Source organism: Pleurodeles waltl, chromosome 3_1 (genome assembly GCF_031143425.1).
Source record: "Pleurodeles waltl isolate 20211129_DDA chromosome 3_1, aPleWal1.hap1.20221129, whole genome shotgun sequence".
Lineage (NCBI taxonomy): Eukaryota > Metazoa > Chordata > Amphibia > Caudata > Salamandridae > Pleurodeles > Pleurodeles waltl.
The window spans coordinates 71731994-71757243 of record NC_090440.1 but is presented as its reverse complement, the minus strand read 5'-3'; the positions used below and the strand labels follow the sequence as shown (position 1 = coordinate 71757243).

At 43.9% G+C, this 25250-nt stretch overlaps 1 protein-coding gene across 4 annotated transcripts in view; it reads right to left on the bottom strand.

Annotated features, from left to right (window-relative positions):
* Window positions 1–21217, bottom strand: part of COMMD9 (COMM domain containing 9) — a 35980-nt gene extending 14763 nt beyond the window's left edge. For all 4 annotated transcript variants that reach the window (XM_069221825.1, XM_069221827.1, XM_069221824.1 and 1 more), the window contains exons 1-3: window positions 21147–21217; window positions 7920–8045; window positions 1075–1214 (exon numbers count right to left, since the gene is read on the bottom strand). In XM_069221825.1, the coding sequence (XP_069077926.1) occupies window positions 1075–1214; window positions 7920–8045; window positions 21147–21197 (317 nt within the window). In that variant the 5' untranslated portion in view covers window positions 21198–21217. The remainder of the gene's footprint in view (window positions 1–1074; window positions 1215–7919; window positions 8046–21146) is intronic.
* Between the last annotated feature and the right edge of the window lie 4033 nt (window positions 21218–25250).

Sequence of the window (25250 nt, the reverse complement as noted above, 5' to 3'; positions counted from 1 at the left end):
GTAATGTGTTACCTGCCATAAAGCACTTTAATGCCTCATCAGGATAGTAAGCGCTATATAAATGTAATTTCAATACAATGCAATACAGTTGTGTGTGAATCAATCCAATTTGAGCTACACTCAAGCTCTACTGGATGTAGCGATAACTCGGTCCGAATGTTTTTTTTTTTTTTTATAAAAATGTTGGCCTCTTTAAAACGAACACATTATCCCTCTAGGACATCAAGCCTCTGGCAATCAAGCAAAGAAAATATGAAAAACAATTTCAACTAAATACAGTTGTTGCCTGTTTAAGCAGTCCACACACCCACCAGTTTCCAGCCATCCAGAGTTTATCCGCCAGATGGCATATACAAGCCAGTGGGAAATAGACATTTTGCTGGAGGATCTTATTTTGAGGAATGGGAAGGATGCTCATTCCGAACGTTCCCATATTGTCCCTGCTCCAAATATAGAAAAGCAGTGCCGGTGCCCCTGCACGTGGCCTCACACGGCCCAAAACAACATTAGTGAATGCTGGTGGATGTAGTCAAACAGTCTGAAGTACAAAATATGGTTTCAGATGTTGTATTTTTAATGTTCGCTTTAAGGATCGCAACCATGTCTCCCTGCCATACAGTATTCTCTACCCACATCATGTCAACCACCAGAGCATGTCTACTGCTAGGTAGACCACTTCTCACCCCGCCCAACTCCTTCGCGAAGGCCTGGCGTCTACTTCCACAATGCTCAACTATCTCTTCTCAAGTGCAGACACAATAGCTAGTCTGCTTCCGAGGTGCCATTTTTCTCAGTTTTCCCCAATGCTGGATATGGGAATGGTGGTCACAACAGGACTAGATTTCCTGCAGTTAACCACCAGTGCAAAAAAGAGAAAAACTCTTTGAAGCCCCAGAGCAATTGGTTCCATCAGACTGGCCCTTCCCTAGCCCTAATGGTCCTTTCAAGGGAGCCAAACTGTTCAAAGCATATCAGTCTATGAGACAAATCTCCTAGCCATGGCAAGTGGCCTCACATGCCCACAATGTTATCTCAATCCCTATAAGCAGCTTCTTTCAAAGCTCAAACACTTACACGCTTTGCAGGATTATTTTGGTCAGAAGGTTCTTCAGACTCTGGTGAAATGTTTCTGGAAAGAGGGCTAAGATCTCTTCAGCGGAGTTCATGCCTCGGTACACGATGTGTCGGGTGAGGTGGTGTAGGGCGCGGATCAGCTGCAGGAGGAAGAAACGTGCAAGATGCAGACAAACATGCATATACTGAAGGACAGTTGTATCTCTAAAAGAAGGATGCAGAAAGGTAAAATTCCATCACAGCAGACACACTTCTTCCTTCGCCTTCCTCATTCCTGAGGGTCTGCATAACAATTTGCTGAGTAACAAATTAACAGCACAGATTTGCAGCATTTAATTTCTTGGACGTGCTCTGCTGAATCAAAATGAGACAAGGAAAACACTGTTGATCGTGCGTGTACCCTTCAAATGATGGGTTTGTGGGCATCATCGTGTGAGGTGAGGGTTGTCGTGTGGTCTTCGGCCGTGTTTATGGTGGTGGCTCTTGCTCCCCACTAGTAGCCTAGTCACAAACATTAAAGCACTACAACTAGATAATAAAGTTACTCTTTTTGGAAACTTCACTCTCCAGAGGTAGCAAAGACAAGCAGTCAATCCTAACACTAGGTGATAGTAGTGTTTTAGAAACTCAGTCACAGAGTATACCACAAAATAGGTTCAATGCACACCTAAAACTAGCCTTTCAGTGAAGAATAGAGTTCTATACACTGGTATGCCAAACAGGGCAGAAAAAAACCTAGAATAAGGTAAAAACTCCTAGTGTCAAGATAGTACTCCAAGTGATTTTAGATTGTAACAGTTAGGCTCTAAATTACTTTTAACGAAATCTCTATGGTCATTGTTCAATGTTCACCCATGAAGAATGGTTTGAGTGTCCTCAGAAGTCCTTCAGGATTACCCATATTATTTTCTTTTTGTTTTTTAAAGGGGTTGAATAGTAAGGTAGAAAAACAATATATTTCATAGGATATAGTCTAGCTTCAGGGGTACCAAACCTCAGGGATCGACTGTAACCGGGTCAGTTACAGTTACATTTTCTGACTCAAAAGGGCATCACCATAATGGTAATTTCAGTTTTTACAGTATTCATTTTATTTTTTGGAAATTAGGTTCCATAGAACAAGAGTTGACATCAGAGGAGATTGGGTCAAAGAGAATAGATGGCTGAGCTTAACCGCTAAAGGTGACGGATGCACATCTGTAGAAAGCGATACTAGGACACCCGACAGAACTACAATGTTGGTATCAAAGAAAGAGTAAGCCGACATTAGTATAAAAGCTTGGGTGGTTCTACAGAACCTTCGCAAAGAATGGAAAGAGTGCTTAGGGCCTGATTTAGATATCGGCGGAGGGGAATACTCTGCGACGAATATCCGTCCACTGTATTATGATCCCATGATAGCCTATGCGGATCGTAATTCGGCAGACGGGATATCCGTCATGTTTGTGACGCAGAATTAAATCAGGCCCATACTTTTCCTCTTCTTACAATCACAAAAATGTGCAAATCCCTAAAAGGGGTGCTCACCTCCCTCAGACAGGCTTGGTTATAGAGTAATGGAATTAGAGAGAAAAAAAAGATCTCTGGAAAGAACCAACTCCGAGCTGGGCAAATGAAAGGAGATTAGAGCAAACAGAGATATTACGAGACAAAAGTGAAGACCTTGAAAATCGTACTTGGGCACTAATGTCAGGGTAAGAAATGTATTAGAGGAGGCAGAAGGCACTGAGACTATGACATACACGAAGTATCTCTCTGGCAATATCCTAGATCTAAAGGAAGGTACATTAAGTGGGCCCTAAACAGCAAACACCCAACAACAGATCAAGCGATACTGTGGCCAAGCTAACTTTGTTTCAACAGAAGGAACTTCTTATCAAAAAGGCAAGACGTGAGGGTCTACTTAATTTCAACTGGGCAACAAGAATACGTTTGCAAGATTTGGTGCATTCACTTTAATGAAAAGGAAAAAACTCTTAACAATGGTGGAAGAACTAAAGAGAAGGCGACTCCCTTTTCCCATTAGATGTTGCTCTGTGGTAGACAAATTGGAATGAATGGAAACGGTCAGCATATTAGAACAATGATAGAAGAGAAACGACTCCTGGAGATAGCAACAGAGGAGGCTGAAACTGAAAAAACAATGAATGATGGAGCGCCACAAATATACAACTCGATGCATGGGAGAAACCAGCACATTACAAAGCAGGCGAGTCAGTTCCAGGGATCGGAATAAAGTTTGAATAGCTATGCCCGAACCTGGGCTACTGATCCACACTGTGGAGAATTCCTGGAAGGGGCGCTTTGCAGGGACAACAAGACAAAGTGCTCTGAGAAGCCTCAAGCGACACAATTTGTAGACAATGCAAGTTTCAGACAGTGCCTTAGAGCAGAGAAAATATGAGGGAGAGCGAAGGCTGGAGGACAGAAATGGAGAGATGGCGTGGGAAAGTCAGTGAATGTCTCCTCTGATGTGGGAGCTAGTGCTGCGTTTCATTTTGAACACTGATGATCGCCAGTGAAGGTGTAGTTTGTTACTGGGAGGGGTAGAGAAGGGCGATTCAATGGTAGGGGAAAACATGTGATGACTATATCAGGTAAAGAGCACACAAAGACGCACACCTGTAACAAACATGTGTCTCAAGGGCCTAAATATCCCAATTAAAAGATTACTGCTATATGGCAGCATTGAAGAGATGGGTTTAGAGCATGGGTACTCGCAAACATTTTCCCAGGGGGCCACAAAGTTTGGTCTGTGGTGCGACCGAGGGCCGCATTGATGCTAGCAGCATGTGATCAAAGGGAGGAGGGGGCTCTGGGTGGGGAGGGTTTGTGGCGTTATGGTGGCGATAGGGGGCAGCAAAGCATATGGATCTAGTGGCTGAATCGCACAATGTGAAACCAGAAAACCTGGCATTAATCCCAGCTTCCCCACTTTACCAAACTGCGTGATCCTAGACAATTGTCTTATTTCACGTTCCCTTCTTTTTCTTCATTATTGTATGTAGGAGGACCTCACAATGCATGACTTTGGCATGTGCGCTTTGCAAACCTTTCTCCTGTGTTTGATTTAATAAAACTATAAAGTTGTTCATGTATAACAGCAAATCAGGCCAATCAAAGAGTGCAGATAACAACTGACTTGCCTCTTAGTTCACTATTGGCATTGTTATCAAGGTGAGGGTAAGAATGAATGTCGGGGTGAGGGAAAGTTTCTGAATTTATGTTTGAAATCTCTCATTTAAAAAAAATACTTCTCCATGCACTGATATAATCTTATGTACTTAGATTAAATGGTTCTGTGTGTAAATGAAATACACTTTTTGAATTTTTAAGAACACTTATCATAGTTGTAGACATTTGGTGCAAGATTTCTTAAAGAATAAAAGTGTTCCTGCAGTTAAAGCGGTGCAGGACAAATTCCTTACTTCCTTTCTTTATCTACAATCATGTTTGAATCAAGTGTCCCCTGTTAAATCGAGTAAACAGCAGCCTAGTGCTACTGCTACCCTGGGGGCCGCATGTAAAGGTCAAAAGGGCCCCCCTGCATCGGACTATTCATGTAACAAACATGTAGATCCTTCTCATTCCGGCTTCGGGACTTGCCACAGCAACTAAACTGTATTGATGGGAGATGGTGATGATATCAGGCACAGCTGAGGTTAGGGCAGACCGGTAGCGCTCATTCTGCTAGATCTCTCTGCAGCATTCAACACTCCGTCTCATGCTTTACTTATCCAACGCATGCATGCGGTCAGTATCCATTCCAAGACCCAGCAGTGGTTCCAGGCTTTTCTTATTCAAAGAAATCAATCCATATATCATCTCCCATCAAATCAGACCTTTTGTTTTTAAATAAATCAAGGAACCCGTCCACTTCCAGGGTACTCTCTTTGTCCAACCCACTTCAAGCTTCACATGACAACACTGGCTGCCATCATGAGAACATGTGGCTTTGTAATTGATGACTTTCATCCCATTATCTACATCCTGGAGAACATTATACCTAAGCATAATGGTGGCTAGGATTTCCAGATGTCAAAAGCCAAACTGAGAATTGTAAGTGTATGGTCACTGAGATATCCAGGTAGACACTGAGTGCATATGGATATGGCAGTTGTGAGAAGGTCCCACATGGGATGTTCTGTGGCTGTCAAAAGCCCTGGAGGCAACAGAGGCTGTATTGTAGTCAAATTACGAGCACAGCGTTAGAAATATGGGATGTGGTTGCACTAACACTTCAGCTCCCTGGTACCCTAAAGACCTTGCTGACAATAAATGATCTATTCGCAGACAGGGAAGAAAAACAGAACTGATGACCTTATGATACCGAAGTCCATCTGCACAACATGCAGACAGCTCATCACATCAACCAATGCACAGTATTATAGCAACACCTAGTCAAGCCACTAACAGAAGTAGAACAATTTTCAGGACAATAAAGCACTGTATCAGCCCCCTGCCAGACCCACCTATTCCTCACTCCACAGAAAAGTGCAAAGCCACTAACCTCTTCCTTGATCAAAAAGATACAGAAGGTCCGGGAACGCTTTGACAACACCAAGCCTGTGTTATCTCATTCCCGTAGAATCCAGAAATGGTCACTCTTCAAAGCCCTACCTCTTGACGGTCTTGCCAACATACTCAAATCCCTCAAAGCCACTTTTTATGAAGATGAACTATAACTATCGTCCATCATCAACGCTCTCTTAAGAGACTCTTTCTCACCTTTACTCACTATTGTCAATGCCTCCCTCAATCAAGTCACCTTCTAGAAGCTCTCAAAACAAGACATTACAACCCACTCCTAAAGAAACCCATACTAGAGCATGATGACTTTGCCTACTACCAGTATTTCACTCAATGACCATTCATCCGAAAGATCTTTGAAAACTACTTCATGTTCAACTTCATGATCACATCCATGCAACTCATGTCATGTATGACACAAGTCTGGCTTCAGATCACACTGCGGCAGAGAGACTGCTACCTTACACATCGCAGCCACACATCTTGACCACAGATGAAGATGGCCTCCGTCTCCTGATATTGCTGTTCCTCTCAGTTCCCTTTGATACAGTCGACCATCCCACACTCATGCACACACTGAAATCTTTAATGGGATTTGCCAGCAATGTCCCTTCACTGGTTCTCCTCCTGTCTTTCCCACCGATACCAGCTTGTTCACTTGGGCAGCTCCAGGTCCCAACACATCCCTGTCACCTGCAGTGTCCCCCAGGGTTCCACATTGTCTCCTTCCATCTTCAATCTCTACATGGCACCCCTTCTGCTCAAATCACAGATAACGTATCAAGATTCACCATTATACCGTTGATACGTAACTCTACTTCAAATTCCCCCCTGCTTCAGACATCCAGCGCCTCAAACAGTGTCTGCACATCATCTAGTCCTAGATGTCCAGTGTTTACCTGAAGCTCAACCACCCAGCTAAGGGCAACAAACAAGAAGCAGAACAAACCTGGCTCAATGACATGAATCTTGCCAGCTGCAAACCCCAACTTTCACTGAATGCCAAGTTACTTGTATTCACCCTGGACACCAACCTCAGCTCAAGGAACACATCGCAAAAAACAATGACTGCTTTGTGCCAGCTCTCTTTTCTAAAGAAAGTGAAACAGTTTCATCCAGAAAGTGACTTCATTACTGCTGTTCAAGCCTTCGTACTCTCGCATATGGATGGGGTAACACCCTGATCCAGGGCCTCCCACACTCCACACTGGCATCCTTTAAGGGTATCCTACGCGCTGCAGCACATCTCATCCGTGGCATTTAGAAATAAGACCACATCAGTCCCATCCTGATTAAACTCCATTCGATTCCCTTACCAGACGACATCCTCTTCTAAACAAGTCGCATCATTTATAAAGGAATTGCGACCAGCACCCTCGCTTATCTTGCAAACAAGTTCAACATCCCGGGTGCTTTTCCAAACACCCACAGACAGTACAAGAGCAAACTGCAGACTAATATGTGTAAAAATGAAAAACAAGGCGGCAGGCCTTTTCTATCTATGCGTTCCCAATGTGAAACAACATCCCAGAATACATTAGGACCACTCCAATTCATGAAAACGTTGAAGACTTGCCTCTTTAAAGAACACTACATCACAATGGATTAACCACTCATAAACTAGCTACCTCTCTTATCACTCGTTGACTTTATGCTTGTCTTTGACCTTCTACGGAGTTCTGCTGGCTTTTGGCTAGGTTTATGCTACAGAAATACCATGTGCATACACACAGAGTAAAGAAAGGACTGACTACCTTCCCTTCCCCATTAACGCCTGTAGGAAATCTGCCTTTTCTGTGTGGTGATTATGTGTTTTTGCCTTTTTTCTAGACCCTATGTTTTTGCTGTTAGAACTTTGTGTGGGAATATGCATGCCAGATTCTGAGGATAATCACTCACTGTAGCATGAATTACATTTGGACTCATTGCAAGTACATTTATATGGTGTGTATATGCTAAAGCCTCAGCTCCGAACTCGTCTTTCTATATCTATGCTGAACAAACCTCTTTTGATACATTACTTTGTGCGTGGGGACGATGTCTTCAGTTATTTTTGAGTCTTAGTTTTAAATGTTTGTTTCAAGATTCTTTGTGGGAAGGGGCTCAAGACAAAGTCTATGTGGAAATAAATGTTACTATATGAAGATAAACTGTAGGGAAAAAATTATAAATATCCAGAGATAACTTAACACACTGTTTCACTTTGACAAAAAGTAAGAACATATACATCATATATGTTGTCAAATGCAGATAGAAACAAAAGAACATTCCAGGAAGGGTCCTTTAAAGCATAACTCAGTGCCCCTCCCACTTACCTTATCAGCCTCCTCTGGTGTAGCAGAGAGGCTGGAACATGTGCTGTCAATCAACCTGGAGGAGCCAACTGTGGATGTTGCAAAGCAATCGCAACACAGCTTTCTGACCACATCCTTGGAGGAGGCCTGGGAATAGGAGGAGAACATAAAATGTTTTCCAAAGATGGGTAAATTGTGTGGGGTGCAGTAAAAAGGACAGCCCCTCCCAGACGTGCGATTGCCCCCGCTAACTCCCAGGCCGTTGTCAGGTGCACACTTTTTACCCTTTTACACACAAGAGCCACTTCTTGGTGCACAAGGGCCGCAGTTTATTCACATAACAAAAATCCTAAACAACACAATAAACGATCATCTCAATCTCCATGAATAGTTCATATTTATCTGTTCTTGTTGGAACTAGGATCTGATTTAGTCCATCTTGCCACAACAGCAATTCATAACAGTGCCTTGAATGATTCCCCCCTCCTGGGGGCACCTAGCACTTAGGTGGCTTCTAGGCTTCCCCTTGCTGCTCAGCTTTGTGTGGATGGTCCTTGTGCCTAGCCGGTGCTGCAAGTGCTGTGTCTGTCCTATGCTGACCCCTTGCTGACCGTTGGCCTGCTCCCAGTGGCCCTACCATGAGGCATCCCAAGGATACATACTTGAGCAGCTCCTCTTTTAGACTTTTGCACTCATCCTAGCTGTTCTTTTGTGCCGTCTCTGCCCCAGCCCCCTCTGAAACCATGGCTGGGTGCCCAAGTGCCTGGGGTGGGTGGGTGGGTCACTGCGCTAGGTGCAGGACCGTGCCGCCTCTCGCCCTTTAATCCCCGCTTCTGAACAGAAGGAACTTCTTGTGATTGGGCCTTTTAAATGACTGGCCAATCCCAGCATTTGCCTTTTCGCAGGGTTCTGCCCTCAGTAGGTGTTCAATGTGGCCCTCCCCAGCCAGAGGCTCCTCTCTGCCGGTGACCAGCACCCCGCTTTTACTGTCAAAGAGCCCGGGCGTATCAGACAACGTGGACATTCTGTGTCGCATCAATAAGGAGGACACCAGTGGCCTATGGAAAAATCTGGAGGTTCCAACACACGCATAAGCCTTTGTAAGGACGATAGGGCTGAGGCAGAGTCAGTTACATATCAGACGCTCTTTTATACACTGTGCATGTCAGAAAGTCTCTTAAATTTCCTGTTGGTCATCTCAAATCTGCTTAAAACAAAACAAATCCTAAAACGAATAGCTTGCAAAACATACAGCAAAGTTCAGGTATGATAATTACAACATGCACCTTAAACACACCGTTTTCAAACCTTATTACTGATAAGAGTATTGCCTTCCCAGGTCCAGACATGTGGTAGGAAGTGCTTCAAAGAACAATTCTCTATGAAAGTTTGTACTTTGAACAAAGTAAGAAAGAGTAAATCTTTCACACAGTGGATGACTTTCGAGCTGGCTACAAAGCAAACAAGCATTTACAATGCAACGGGTCTCGCGTTTGCTCATGTTAGAGCTGATTGCGCTGTAAACTCCTAACCCGACTTTTCACCTATCGGGCAAAAGTGCATTTATGTACATAACCCGAAAAAGTGAAATTAACTATGTAAAGTGCTCGACTCCTGCAGAAGCGAGATCGCGCTCGTAAATTAGAGAAAAAGAAGTCCACGAGCCCGATGGAAAACAGCGAGACTCGCATGTTTTCTGTACTTGGTCGCTGCGCTCGAGGAGGGCTATCTACCGGAAAAGGCATGACCTATGCGTGCCTTCGACTAATGAAAGCAAGCAGATTTTATTAGGCAAGCCCACGAACCAATAAAAAACACTGACGTGAAGTTGACAGGGCTCCGAGCCCTTTTCTAAATGCTAAAGCGTCTCGCTGCGATACGCATGCGCGAGCGCATGCAACGCAGGCTCGACCCTAAAAAGACATTGAGGCCCATTCCCAAGAGTAAAAACGTCTAACATCAATTAGAACAAAGTCAAGCGACAAAGTTTACAGCACAAACAACTGCAATCTGATTCCTCAGTTCATTTGGTTTCACTGTTGGAATTTTCAATTGCAACCACCAGAATGGACTAAATTGTTAAATAAAAGGCAAGGACGGAAGTACTACATGCTTCGTGATATGGAGTCATTTAACAAACTTATTTACAAGCAAGGCTCTACCAGCTGTTTAACAAGTTCCAAATATTTTCCATTGACTTTTCCCAAACAACAGGTAACTGATCCTTCACCCCGACGGAATTCCAGTAGCTCCCCTTACCAGCTATATCATCCACAAAGCCATTACGACTGGCACCCCTGCCAATGCGGCATATAAGAACAACATCTTATTACTCAATAAAATCTTTAAAAAAAAAAAAAAGAACTCTGGGGGTTATTACAACTTTGGAGGAGGTGTTAATCCGTCTCAAATGTGACGGATATACCACCAGCCGTATTACGAGTTCCATAGGATATAATGGACTCGTAATACGTCTGGTGGTATATCCATCACTTTACTGTCACTTTTGGGACGGATTAACACCTCCTCCAAAGTTGTAATAACCCCCATTATCTTAGGCGGATTTTTCTTCATCCCCGCATTCAGGTCTCCATTAGACTTGCCACAAAGATCTATATAAGCAGGATGTAGAACAACAGCCCAGTTGGTGCCCATGAGGACACGGCAATGCCCTGCTCAAATTTAGGTAAGAGCTGAATACTCACCTCTTTGAAGAACAGTACATCATGGTGAAGTAATGGTGCCCTTAACGCTCTTTGAAAAAAAGCTACCATCCAATCACACGTTTACTGGATCTTTGCCTTGAACTCTGTACAGCGCTCCACTGCATCTCGGCTAGGTTTCAGCTCTATAAATGCCGCAAACATCACAATTTACAATCAGAAATTCAGGAGACAAGAGAGGCAACGAACCGATGTAGATCTTTTGGTTCCTATTTGTTTAGAGACAACCACCTTGCAGCAGGGCCCAAGTTCTGCTTCCAGTCTATGCCTGTGCACCTACAGGGTACTTTTTATGGGCGAGCGCAAAGCGCTCCGTCCGATAATCTCTCTTTGGGCTTCAAACCACGCCCATGTCACGTCAGTCACTTTCATTGGTCCGTCGGCTTGCCTTTTAAAATCCACTTGCTTTCATTTGTGAAAGGCGTGCATACGTCATGCCTTTTCCGGTGTTTAGTCCACCTACACAGCACCGGTAAACTACTAAAAACATACGAGGCTCGATGTTTTCAGCCTGGAGTCCGGACTACTTTATCCGTTTATTTTCCACGCAGCGCGATCGTGCTGCATTTTACAACCCTAATCGCTCTAACTTGAGCAAATGCGAGACCCGTTGCATTGAAAATGCTTGTTTTATTCTGTTGTGTAGCTCTCCATTACAGTGTACCATTTTAAAGGCTGTCTGTGTAGCGAATCAAACCTCCACGCAATGGCCTCAGTTTCTGATCTGTCCTATATTTACGGTGCTCTCATCCTCCATGACAACAACATGCCTGTCACAGTAAGCCTCAGGAACCGCAGTGTGCAACATGGCGGAGCACGCGTTGTGGATCGCTCAGTGTATTTTAAATACAAAATTATAAACCTAATGGTAAAATTCCATATTAGGAGTGGTTTTCGTTGGGACTGATACAATGGAAAGTCGCAAAAGTGCAATCTGTATGGGCTTCTCTTAATATGGTCAAAAATAAATCAATACACTAGTTATTTTTTTCCACTTTCGAGCTTGGCACTGTAGTGTTCTATTGTATTTCAGAAATACTTAATGATAAACCAACCCAAAGATCCCATTTATTCTATACAAATTTGGTCCCTTAAGTCCATGCTTAAGTAGCACCTCTGGTTATAAAGCTTCCACTCTTCTTGAAGGTAATTGAGCACTTTAACAGTATCACCAGCTGTCAGCAGCTGTGACGCCACATCTTCTTGCCCCAAACTCCCTCCCTAGAGTTGCATCCACATACAACCCCTTCTGTTCAGTACAAAAACATTAACAAAGCTAACTAGCTCCCGCAGAGGTATTTGGCTTTTTTAATGTGTTTTAGACATATTGCCCAGCATTGCAGGCTAATGTGCAATATGCATTTAAGGTTAAAAAAAGTGATATGACACGGTCAATGCTGGCCGCGTCATAGCTCTTTGCTTCTCCTTACTCCAAGTCATGTTGTACAGCAGCCTGCTGCTGTGAAACAAGTCTAAAAACATGCATTGGCCCTATCGAGGGATCACAGTTTGTACTGTAAGGTGCATCTTGAGCACAACTCCCATGGTAGGGACTACTGGCTTGCCTTTGCACTGTAGCGCAAGGCTGAATGTCACACAAAGTGGGTCATTTTTTGCACATGCACCAATGACATCACTGACACAGAATTATTTTTTTGTCATTCGCAAAGCACAGCAATTTGTTCATACAGAGCTCCATTGCGTGAAGAATGGTGAATCTAAGCTACATTTTAATATTAATTTGGTAGGCTCACACTTGCATACTGCTGAAATACACTAGGGCCCTCATTACAACCCTGGCGGTCTGAGACCGCCAGAGCTGTTTTGGCTGAAGCACCGCCAACAGGCTGGCGGTGCTTCAGAGGGGATTACGACCGCGGCGGTAGTGCCGCGGTCGCACCGCCGGGGCCGGCGGCTTCCCGCCACATTTGCCCCGGCGGTGATAATCCGCCAGGGATTACGAGTCCCTCTACCGCCAGCCTTTTCCTGGCGGTTTGAACCGCCAGGAAAAGGCTGGCGGTACGGGGAGTCACAGGGCCCCATGGGGGCACCTGCAATGCCCATGCCACTGGCATGGGCAGTGCAGGGGCCCTCTGACTGGGCCCCGTGCAGCTAAGCGCGATTGGGTGCAACTGCACCCGTTGCACGGCCGCAACACCGCCGGCTCCATTTGGAGCCGGCTCCCATGTTGCGGCCCACATCCCCGCTGGGCCGGCGGGGATGTCATAATGGGCACCGCGGGAGTGCGGCTGCATTGGCGGCCGCACAGCAGTTACAATGTGTTTCAGGATGTCCTCCTTCCCCATGTGATTCTGTAATCCCCAAAGTCTTCCTAAAACAACTAAACACCCTACATGGTACCTTCTGTTTGCACTTCTCTCTTACAAATAAAAAGTATTTTAAAATTTTCTGGTAAAGAATGGGTCCTAGAGCTGGTGTGCCCTTTCTTAAGGTAACCGTCCGCTTTCAAAGTCCACAATTACTTTCAAGCTTAGACACCTATCTCCCTATAAGATTATATGGGTGAAGGAGTGACATGTTCTGCCCCAACCCTTTATCTTCCAACAGCATTATAGGCAGTGGGAGTGTACCAGAGTGGAAATTCACTGGAGATAAACAACAGTAGCACACAGCATACAATAAATGGTGTTAATTGGCCAGTCGTTCACAGGGCAGAAAACAAAACAAAGGATTCGATTGCAAAGTCTCCAGCTGAAGGCAAAGGCAATGCCAACCTCAAAAATAACAAATAGCATTGGCATTGCCAACTGCAGCAATAATGCATCACACAGGCCACTTGACTGCACCAGCACTTCTAACTGCACAAATAGTGCATAACATAGGCACTGCATGAGTACTGCCAACAGCACAAATAGTGCATCACTCACGCATTATGAGATACAACATTAATTCACTGCACTTGTACTGCCAGCAACAGAAATAATGCACCATAAAGGCACTGCCATTCACAACTGTATCCAACAGCAAGTGATATGAACTGTAGAAATGATGCATCACACATGTATAATCAGATACAGTCTTCCTTAACTGCATGAATAATGTCAGGCCCAATGGCAGCATGCCTCAGGAAGCACAGTATGGCTGGCAAAACGTGGCTGTCAGGTCATCCCTGAAGCCAATACGAAGCCCCACAAGGAAGCAGAGACAAGATCCCCAGCACTGACCCAGCTTTTTATAGGGCTGTGCTTCCAGTCTTTTAAAGAAGTCAGGAGAGGAACTGAGGTGGGTCTACCTCTTTTAGGTAGAAGCCTACCAAATAGCGCAGCTGTCAGGGTTGCTAATGAAATCTGGAGGATATTTGGAAAGCTTTCCTGGGAATGCATTCCCCTCCATTACTTACCATTGACTTTGTGGTTTGTAAGTCACATTTGGTTGCTTTTTATTTGCTGGCTTTGTTTGTTTTAGGCTTTCCAGCTTGGGTCATCCCTTGTGTGGCTGATAGATTCCAACAGTGCTCAATTTCTGTAAATAGGCCTTTAAATCGTGTTCTTATCTTGTCACATTTACTGTGCATTCAAAGACAGAGGTCAAATGTCAAGCTCTCTCTTCTGAGCGAGCTTGGCATTTACTTTTCTTTGTCTGACTTCAAGTTAAGACGATTTTTTGTACAATCATGGTGTCACTGGGGGTGTGCTGGATGGAAGGCTGGATGTTGTTATTTTTTCTAGCAAATAACAAAAAGTAAATATCCGTAAATGAATTGTGCAAATATTTCAGAATATATATGAATTGGGGAAGTACAAATGAAGCACATTTTTTGTAATTCTGAAGTGTTGTGGAGAAACAAAAATTTAAATACGATCAAAAAATAAATCAATACACTAGTTGATTACAGTTCCACACATTATAATTTGTGCACAGTATAGTTTTAACAGTAAAACTGTATGTGCACATGTAATGATCATTTCAATTGAAGATGTGTTGTCTGTAATGGCACTGCGCTATCACACCATGCATACTCCACTTTACACCACTCTACATCTCTCCACCCCACTGCAGTCTCCTCTGCACAACTCCACGCTTCACCACTGTACGTCACTCCACACTGCATCACTGCACTCTACTCTGTACCACTCCATGCCACTTCACTCTACACCTCTCTACTCTAAGCCAATGTACTCTAGCCCTCTCCACTCTACTATGCACCACTGCACCGTTTGCCACTGCACTCTACTCCACTTTATTCTAAGCCACTCTACTCTACAACACTGCACTCCACCACTGAACTCTACACCACTCTACTCTGTGCCACTGCACTTTACCCTGAAACCATGCTACTGCATTCTACACCACTACACTCTTCTATGCACCACTCTATGCCAATATATTTTACTCCACTCTCTTCTATTATGAACCACTGCACTCTGCACCACTCCACCCTACAACACTCCACTCTGTCACTTTACTCTGCAACACTACACTCTGTGCCAATGCACTCTATGCCAATGCACTCTACTCTGTACCACTACACACCAGTGCACTTTACTACACTATTCTATGCCACTGCACTCTAGCGTGCACCACTCCACGCCTCACCACTTCAATTTACTCTGAAACAATGTTCTCTATTATTGAAGAACCTTGGAGTGCGGAGAGGTGATGCCGTCCCCAGTTTGGGGCAGTGCTGTTTTTGTGTATTTACAAACTACTATATGCCACTGCATTCTATGCCACTACACTCTAATTTATTTTGCACCATTCTACCCTACACAACTGCGCTCTATGCCAGTTTAGTCTAAACAACTACACTCTCCGCCAATGCACTCTACACAACTTTACTTAAAACTAATGCACTCTACGCCAACTACTCTGCACCAATGCATTCTACACCACTATACTCTACACCACTCTACTGAATGCAACTGCACACAGTACGCCACACTACACCATTGCATTCTATGTCACAGTACTCTACGCCACTTTAGTCTACTCTGCACAACTGTACTCTACATCTCCCCACCCCACTGCAGTCTCCTCTGCACAACTCCACGCTTCACCACTCTACACCACTCCACACTGCATCACTACACTCTACTCTGTACCGCTCCATGCCACTTCACTCTACACCTCTCTACTCTACATCACTCTACTCTAAGCCAATACACTCTAGCCCACTCTACTCTACTATGCACCACTGCACTCTTTGCCACTGCACTCTAGAGAGCACCACTGCACTCTATAACACTCTACTCTGCAAGTATGCACTCTTCGCCACTAAACTATACACTATCTACTCTACGCCACTGCACTCCACCTTGTGCCGCTCCACTCTTCACCACTCCACTGAACGCCAATGCACTCTACACCACTTTACTCAAAATCAATGTACTCTATGCCACTTCACTCTACGTCAATCTATTCTGTACTTTACACCACTTCCCTCTAGGCCATTCTACTCCACTCTATGACAGTGCATGATATTCCACTCTATGACACTCTGCTCCATTAAACTTTACTCAATGACACGCCATAACTCTACTCCTCTCTATGCCACTCTACGCCACTACTCAACTCTATGATGCTCTACACAACTCCTTCAACACCACTCCATGCCACTTTACTCCACTTTAATCTACGACACACTACTTCACTCTATGACACTTTATGCCACTCCTCCACTATACAACGCTCTGTTCCACTCCACTCTATGTCATTTCACTCTACTATACAACTCCACTCTGTGCCGCTCCTCTCTACGACAATCTACTCTGCTCTACACCACTCTACTCCACGCAACACCCTCTACTCGAGTGGTTCCCAACCTTCTGACTCCCGACGACCCCCAATGAATCAATTATGGAAACGGGGACCCCAAAGCAATTTGTATGATTTAAATTTCAAACATTAAAACAGTAATTCGCAAAGAATACACAAACAATTACACACCAAATACTCAAATTACTAAAGATATCATTATTTTATATTGAAAAAACATGCAAAAATCACATTTTGATGGGAAGGTTGGTGCTGCATCTCGGTGACTAACTTTTCAATGTTTGGTTTTATTTAGGAAAGCTGAATCTTTAGGTCAGATTCTACACTTCCAAAGCGATTTTTGTTTTTATTTTTTAGGTACATAAGATCGGAGAAAGCTTTTTCACACACACATGTGGTGGTGAAAGGATGTAAAACCATAAGGGCTTCTCATATCTGCATAGCCTCTCTGTGACATGTAATTCTTTTGTTTTATACCACCTCTCATACCTGTGTAGGGTGTTGGAGCACTTTATAGGGGCTACAAGATGTAGGATTCACGTCATCCACACTTGTAATCATTTTCTAAGAGTGCCTGGTGTAAAGAAGCACAAACTCAGGGTTCAAAACATAACACAGTGGTTAGCGTTGACTTTAACAAAGTAATATATTTCTACGCAGGCAAACCTTTTTTCAGCAGCAAAAGGATAATGAAAGACTGGAGAAAAAAAAATTATTTGTGCCATGCAGTTTGCATGCAGCTCTTTGATGGCAGTTCAAAGCTCACTGTGCTAGATTACGAGTGTAACTTAAGAACTGCACAGTGACAAAAGAATCTTTGTGACAAAAGCAGTAACCCACTGTGCTATGAACATAAAATACTGTTCTTTGCATGATACACACTCTTTGAAGCAGGCATATTACCCATCTGTACACCCTTAGGTGAGTCAAAATTGACAATAGACAAAACTCCCATCTCTTTCCAGCAGGTACATTATTCACCAGAGATATCTTGAACCTTTTATTTTTGCCAGAAAGCTGCTGGTTGAAGGAGGAACTTTCCAGTGCCCTTAAATTGGTGCATAAATGAAGCAATATATATAAAAAACATGCATGTATTTCTGTCCAGAGGCCCCAGCTGGAGAATTGCCTTCCTGCCGTCCCAGGCCTGCAGACCCCCTAGGAATGTGTCACGGACCCCCTGGGGTCTGAGGACAACAGGTTGGGAACTGCTGCTCTACACCACTCCACTCTATGACACTTTATGACACACCACTCTACTCCACTCGACACCCTTCCTTTCAATGACAGTCTACCCCCTCCGTGACACTCTACAACATTACACAACTCCATGCCACTTAACTCTATGCTCCACTTACCTCTATGCCACTCCACCCTACTCCACCACACTCCACTCTCTTTTATAGAACTAACTTTTAGCCACGCTGAACAACAGCCACGCTGGAGTACAACATGGCTGAAACATATTGGCAAAGCCGATAGCTCTTCCATAGGTAAGACCTATTGGCTGTGCCAATGCTTGTTTAAGTGATCCTGCTTCTCTGTCTGGCTCCTCGTTTGGAGTCATCATGGGTTGCTCGTTACAGTGCTTAGTGCCGGATTCCTTCTCTGCTACTGCCTTGGAGGGTACAAGGTGGCAGCAAGGTAAGTAAATAAATATTGTTTCTCTGTTATGTGTGAGTTAGTGTTTCTGTTTGTGATTGAGAATGGTTGAGATTGTGTGTGCATGTGTGTGTGAGATTTCTGAGTGTGAATGAGAGTGAAAGTAAGTGAGAATCAGTGTGACTGAGAGAGTTTATGAATAACAGAAAGTGACTGAGAAGGAGTGAATGCATTCGAAGGAGTGATGGGAGATTGTGAGAGGGAGCAAAAGTGAGTCAATAGTGTAGCTATAAAGTGTGCAGCAGGTGCAGTTGCATCACGGCTCAGACACCTCAGGGGCCTACTGGAACCTACTGATTAGCACGTGTAGAGGTCTTGTACATCAGGAGTTGTGAGTGACAGTAAGTGAGTGTCAAAGGGTGAGTGTGTGTGTGTTACTAAGTGAGACTGAGAATCAGTGAGTATGAGTAGGTCTGTGTATTACAGTTTGTGGGAGCGTGTATGAGTGGGAATGACTAAGTGAGAGAATGTTAGAATGAGTGAGAGGGAAGAGATTAGATGAGAGAGGGAGTTGGTATGAGTGAATGACTGTAAGTAAGTAAGTAAGAGTGGGTTTGTTTGCATGTTTTATAGTTGCGAGTCTACCACTGGCCATGACATATGCAATATAAACTGGGCTTATGGCGGAGCCCAAAGTAACGTGCTGCCGCTAGCACTATGTATGTAATTCTTGGTATACCAAATATTGGCAAAACCAATAGGTTTCGCCTTTGTCTTTTTTTCTATTAACTGGCCTACAAATATTAGAGAAATGTTATAATAATGTTTTTTTTAATTAAATAAAAAAAAAAAAACTTTATAATAACATTTTTCTAATATTTGCAAGCCATTCACATAGAAAAAAAGACAAAAGCGAAAAGTATTGGTATGCACGTTAGAAGAAAGAAGATAGAAGAAAGACGGCGAAAGAGAACACGGGAGAAGAGAGAAGACAGGAGACGTGGGCAGAGTGCAGACGTGAAAAGAGTGCAGACGTGAAAAGACAGAAGACGGCATGCGATAAAAACGGCAGCAAAGAGAGAAGCCGGTATGCAGAAAGAAAAGAGAAGACGGACAGCAATGAAGAAACAAGACAGAGATGAAAGCATCGAAGAAAGAAGACGTCAGCAAAGTTAGAAGATGGCCTGCTGGAAGAAAAAAAGAAGAAACGAAGAAAGAAGACAGAAAAGACGGTAGTGAAGAAATAAGACCTCAGCGAAGAAAGAAGACGCCATGCAAGAAGAAAAAAGAAATATCTTCAGCGTCGCAGCCAGGGGAAGGACACTGGCCAGTGTCCAATAGGAAGTGACTGGAAGGAGTACTTGGTCCACAGGCAGGTCTAACAAAAGATTTTGCAAGCATGCGCGCAAGCGCACGTGGAGGCGAAACCTAAAAAGTGTGCACAAGACAAAATGCAGACTGAAATACTGGAAGTAATACTTGACATATTGGGATATCTATGGCAAAATGCTGGTGCAGGCACACTGGGGGAATTGTTTGCCTCAGAGTGGGCAGCCATGGCACATAGGAGAAATGGAGACAGGTAGGTTGGGGGAAAGCAAATCATAATTAAAAAAAGGCTCTCTCTGAAATACTGGATGTAATTTTTGACATACGACCCCCCCATGAAATATGGGTAGTCGGTCGGAAGACTCCTGGTCGGTGTCTGCTGCCCTACCCAGCTCCTCTGGCTGCTGCTGCTGCCTCTGCCTCTGACGAACTGAGAGTCCCCTCCGCAGGCTCGTACCTGCGCCTCATCCCTGGTGGTCTAGTGACCATCACAAGTAAGCATTTTCCTTTTCTTTTTTTCTCTCTGTCGCTCTTTCACTCTTGCATTTTCTGCCTTTCTCTTCTATCATTTGCCTTTTCTTTTCTTCTCTCTGTTGCTCTTCACTTTTGCATTTTCTGCTTTTTTCTTCTATCACCCCTTGTTCTTCCCTAGTGCTTTTTTCCTTTCTCCCCTCTTCCTCTGCACCCCACCCCACCGCGAAGCACCTTTCCCACCCTCCCACCTGACTGGTCCCCCCACCCCCTCCTTCTTAATGGCGGCTGCGCGCCGCTGGTATGCCAAAGGCAAGTCCGTCTGTTCCTGGACTGGCTTTCAGGTGAGCCCCCCCCACCCCCCCAGCGCCTTGAGACCCTCACGGGTTAGTAGCCGCGATTTATAAGCATTGATTGATTGTAGTATCAATGGAAACATTCTGGTACTGTAAAATTGTATCTAAATCTTGGCATAAGGGATGCCCATAAGAAAATGCTGTCATTGGCACAGTGAAGGAAATTCTTGACATATGGGTAACTCTCAAGGCGCATTTTGAAAAAAGTGGGGTGAACTCCTGGGAAGTATTACACCCACCGCTTTGAAAGATCACCAGTCACCCCTGCTACTACCTGTGAAAATAATGCATCCAAGAAGCACTCTCATCTGCAAAGATAGTTCCTAGAATAATTATTGCTAATTGTAGAAATAATGTATTGCACTGAATGTTTCAGCTGTGCCTATACTTCAGCAATTATTCATTTAAGGAGCAGAGCAAACAGTCGACCAAATGCAGTTGACAAAATAATTCAATGCACAGAGCATACATTCCCTGCTGCAGCAATAATGCATGGCCCAAGCATTGCAGCTGCAGTTACAGTACCTGGAATGAGTTCTAATACCCGTAGAAATAATACAGTGCACGATCATTACCGGATCCACTCATAATGCAAACAAACATTTCTACAAGCACTACATTACCGAAATGCACAGAATGAAGTCATAATACAGCAGCCTGCATGGCGCATGCATTGCCAGCTGCAGTGACGACGCAAGGAGTGGGCACTGCCAAATACAGACACAAGGTACTGCTTGCACTGCAGTGAGAGTGGAAAAGTCCCAACTTTCAGGTACTTTTTATCAAAACGTTCAACTGAAATTCACTGAGATTACAACTCCCACATTGCACTGCGTTGCAAGCTGTCAGCCCTGGGCTGGGAATCTGTGACCTCCGTTAACCAGCAGTGATAAAGATGTGGCACCCCAATCACAATTCACAAGGGTAGTCCACTGCCAGCTGCAGGGATCACGGACCGCACGAGTGATGCCAGCAGCGCTAACACGCCTCTTCCAGGCGCTATAAGCCCCACCGTCAGCCCCGCGCCGCACCTTCAGCAGAATCTGCAGAGCTGCAAACTGCTCCTCTCCCAGGGCTGCCATCTTCAGCCTGTCATGTGACCTGTGCCTGACGGAGAAGTGACTCAGGGTCACGTGATCCCGCGGTGCACCATGGGCGTTGTAGTCCGTGCGTGAACTTGCCGTCTGTAACTTCCCAGTCCCCGACTTTTGCATAAAAATGCATGAATGCGCGTGCATGTCCCGCAGGAGAAGGCTGCTGAGGTGCCTCAGTGAGTTCAGGTGACTGAAGCACAGAACTCGACACCGGATACTGCCAGGTGCTTAAATCTAAAGTGAATAACATGAGTTTACTTGTGTAATAATAATGAAATCTGCTTTAATGATGTGGCTATGTTGCATTGTTATTACATATTTAAAAAGTGTTTACATTTGATTAGTTTTTGCTGTTGCTTGCCCCAGCCACCCCCCCTTGCAGTCTTGCTTGCAAACTGCAGATGAATTGACAGCTATGAAAATATAGGGGCATATTTAATAGCCTCTAGCGCCATTTTCAAGCCAAATTAGCGCAATTTTTTATGCTAATTTGGCGTTGGTCAAAAACTCCACAACATATTTACAAAGTGGCGCAACACATGCATTGCGCCACTTTGTAACCCTTTGCGCTACATTATGCCTGCACCAGGCATAATGTATACAAAGGGGGCGTTCCCCTATATGGGGGATGAGGGGGTGCGAAAAAATGGCACAAGGAAATCTAGCAGATTTCCTTGCGTCATTTTTTCGGCACTTTTGACGCCTTCTCAGAGCAGGCGTTTAAAGGGGGCATGCCATTGAATACAATGGGCCCCTATGTACTCTGCAGGAGTAGCACAACATTTTGGTGCACTCCTGCGGAGTACATCAATAGCGTAAAAAATAAAATGATGCTATTGCCCCCTACCCTACGCCATGGTGAGCCATACTTTAAATACAGCACACACATGGTGGCGGTAGAGGGGCGCTAAAGGGCGCAAGAAAAGTTGCCCTACACTGTGTGCAATGCCACTTTTCTTAAATATGCCCCATAGTTCTATATCTGCTGTCAAGGACTTCAGCAGTGGTTATAAAAATCGCTCTGCAAGAAGCATATACTAATGGGGGGAAGGGCTAAACTTTGAGAGAGCGCGCCTATAATGTTATCAGCACATTGATTCCACACATTGACCTCATTGACTAGAGAGTGATGAGAACAAAGGAATGATAGAACAGAGAGCCTGTGAGCATTGGGACAACCCACTTCAGTACATCAACCTCAATTCCAATGTGTGATATCACTACTAGACAGGAGCTATTTCTTTCTATGTACTATTCCTGTTTTATAATCTGTAGAGCACACATCATCCCAGGAGACTGGGTGTAGGGGATTCAAGGAGGATATATTGATGCTAGCTGAGAGACCAGTGCTTAATTTGTGCTTGTTGTTTCCGGTGCGGAGCACCAGCACTTATTTTTGAGAGCCGGTGTTTAATTTTTTGCGTCAAGCATTTATTGCAAGCAAAAGACACATTTGAGAAAGACGGAGGAAGAGAAAAATGAAAAAGCGTCACAAAGGAGAGAGGAGAAAGCTGCAGGAGGGAGCTGAAGGGGCAGGGAATTACTGTAAATGGATGGAAGAGGCCCCAGATGGCTTCAGGATTACGCTGCCTCACTATTCCGTGTTCGCACATTTATTGGAAGCAGCCGCATATTTGAGGAGGGCTTTGGGCATCGGCACATTTTTATTTACAAATTAAGCACTGAAAGAGAAGCATATGTCGAATTGACAGGCATTGCACTCTAGCTCTAAATTTAGACATAACAAGGGTGCTAAGAGGCTATCTTTAGTGACCACCTTCTATCGTGACTGTAACAAGATTTTCAGGATATTACAAAAAAATGGGAGTTCTTGGGCTGACGGATGTGATTTTGGCTAAACCTGTGACTACATACAGAAGAAGTCAGACTAAAAGAGATAATGTAATGAGAAATTACCTGGATCCTTAGCCAAGCATGAACAGTAATTGGCTATCAGTCACGCTTAAGGGATTTTATGTGTGTGGTGGTGGTGGTACTGTTTGTGTTATGGGCATCAATAAGTTAAAGGACTTTAGTTATAATACGAATAAGGACTACCACGTTCAGCAGTTTGTCAATTGCAATAATGCATTTGTTGTTTATACCATCGCATGCAATTGTTCCAAAACATATGTTATAAGTGCAAAGAGAGTTTTGAAAGTAAATATACAGCAACATTGAAGAGCAATTCAGTGCCAGGATATAAGATCCCCGCTTGCACAGCATGCTAAGGAGCATCATGCAGGTGCATTCAGTTTCCGGTTAATTGGGATGCAATACATTGAGGAAGCTGTAAGGGGGGGCATGGAACTTAGGGCCAGATGTACCAAAGGATTTGACCCATTCTGTGTCTATGGGAAAAAGCTTTCGTACATATGGCCCTTAGGCTGCAACAGATGGAGGCTAAATGGATCACTCGATTAAGGACTGTGAGGTAGGGACTGAACCTGGAAAATGAGCTGCATTGTTTTTTGGAATAATATTGTGTATTTTATGATTTTCATTGGAGATTTTGAATTTCTGCCGTGTGGCATTGGGGGAAGGACACAGTGGAAAGCTTCCTGGATGATTTCTCAAAGGAAGAGGCAGGGTTTAGAATTGTGGATCTGATTGTAAAGAATAACTAAGGTTTGTGGGTTGACAACCTATAGACTGATCAGGTATTTGATAGGAGATGAATGGGCCAACTGCTGAAGATCAATTGTTTTTTGGATTTTGGAATTCAAGATGGATGGAATTATCGCTCTGATCTTATTGAGATTAATACTTGTTGTTAAATTCATAGGGTTTGCTTTTTCAGCATGGATAGTATGTGTTATATTAATTTGACAAATTCAACATGATTGTTTTGGTTTACTGAGAGGATGTGTGGATTACTGCAAATTAGATTTTGTGATGTCAGATTTTGTATAGTATGATTGATTGAGAGTCCGCTCCCAGTATAATGATATGCTTTATACTGAGTGAAATAATTGGTGGTTTTGTTTGCCATTCTACATCACAGGTTATGGGGATTTTTGTTTGTGTAAGGAAGGTTTGGTAGTTTCAAGCCATATGGCAGTCGGATCAGCTAATGGTCTCCTGGACTGGTATCTGGGGTGGGATTGGACTATACCCACCTGACTATTTTCAGATTTCCGACACCAGGACTGATGGTCTGTTTGCTCCAATGGTGTGTTTTGGTTTGCCCTACTATATCACAGGCTAAGGTAATCTTGCCGTTCACAGAAAGAAAATTGAATTGGCAGTTTGGGGATATACGGTAGTATGGTTGGCCAATGGTTTCCTCCAATGAGTACTCATGCCTGGGATGAGATTGTGACTAATTTATGGGATTGGATAATACCTGATTATGGATACAAGGTTTGGTTAAAGGTTTGCTGCTATCAAATGGTAAATAATAGAGTGAATTAAGGCTACATGTGGAGTGAAAGGATTTTCGTCCTGTTCGCTCCAACTACATGGAGACCTGTGGAGAGAATTAATGTGATGAACTGAGTGTGATGTCTGGTGGCCTGGGGTGGTTGGATTATTTCAGATTTCAGACACCCATATTGGTAGTCTCTTACTCCTTCTACATTGAGATTTGTGGAGTGAAAAAATGTCATGTGGTGAGCGTAATAAATGGTGTGTTTTGGATTACCCTGTTACATCACAGACTACGGTAATCTTGCTGTTCACAGAAAGAAAATTAGATTGCTAGTTTGGGGACATAGGGTAGTATGGTTGGCTAATGGTTTCCTCCAATGAGGACTCGCGCCCGGGATGAGATTATGACTAAATTGTCGGATTGGATAATACCTGATTATGGATATCGGGATTGGCTAAAGGTTTCCTCCTACTAAATGAAGAATAATAGAATGAGTCAAGGCTATATATGGAGTGAAATAATTGGTTGTTTGAATTGCCTTATTACATTGCGGGTTATGAAAAATATCGCCTTTGTAGAATGTTAAGCTGATTGGTGGTTTTGAGGTATGGAGTATTTTGATTGGACAATGGTTTCCTTAAATGAAGGGTTGCACCTACGAAGGGATTAGG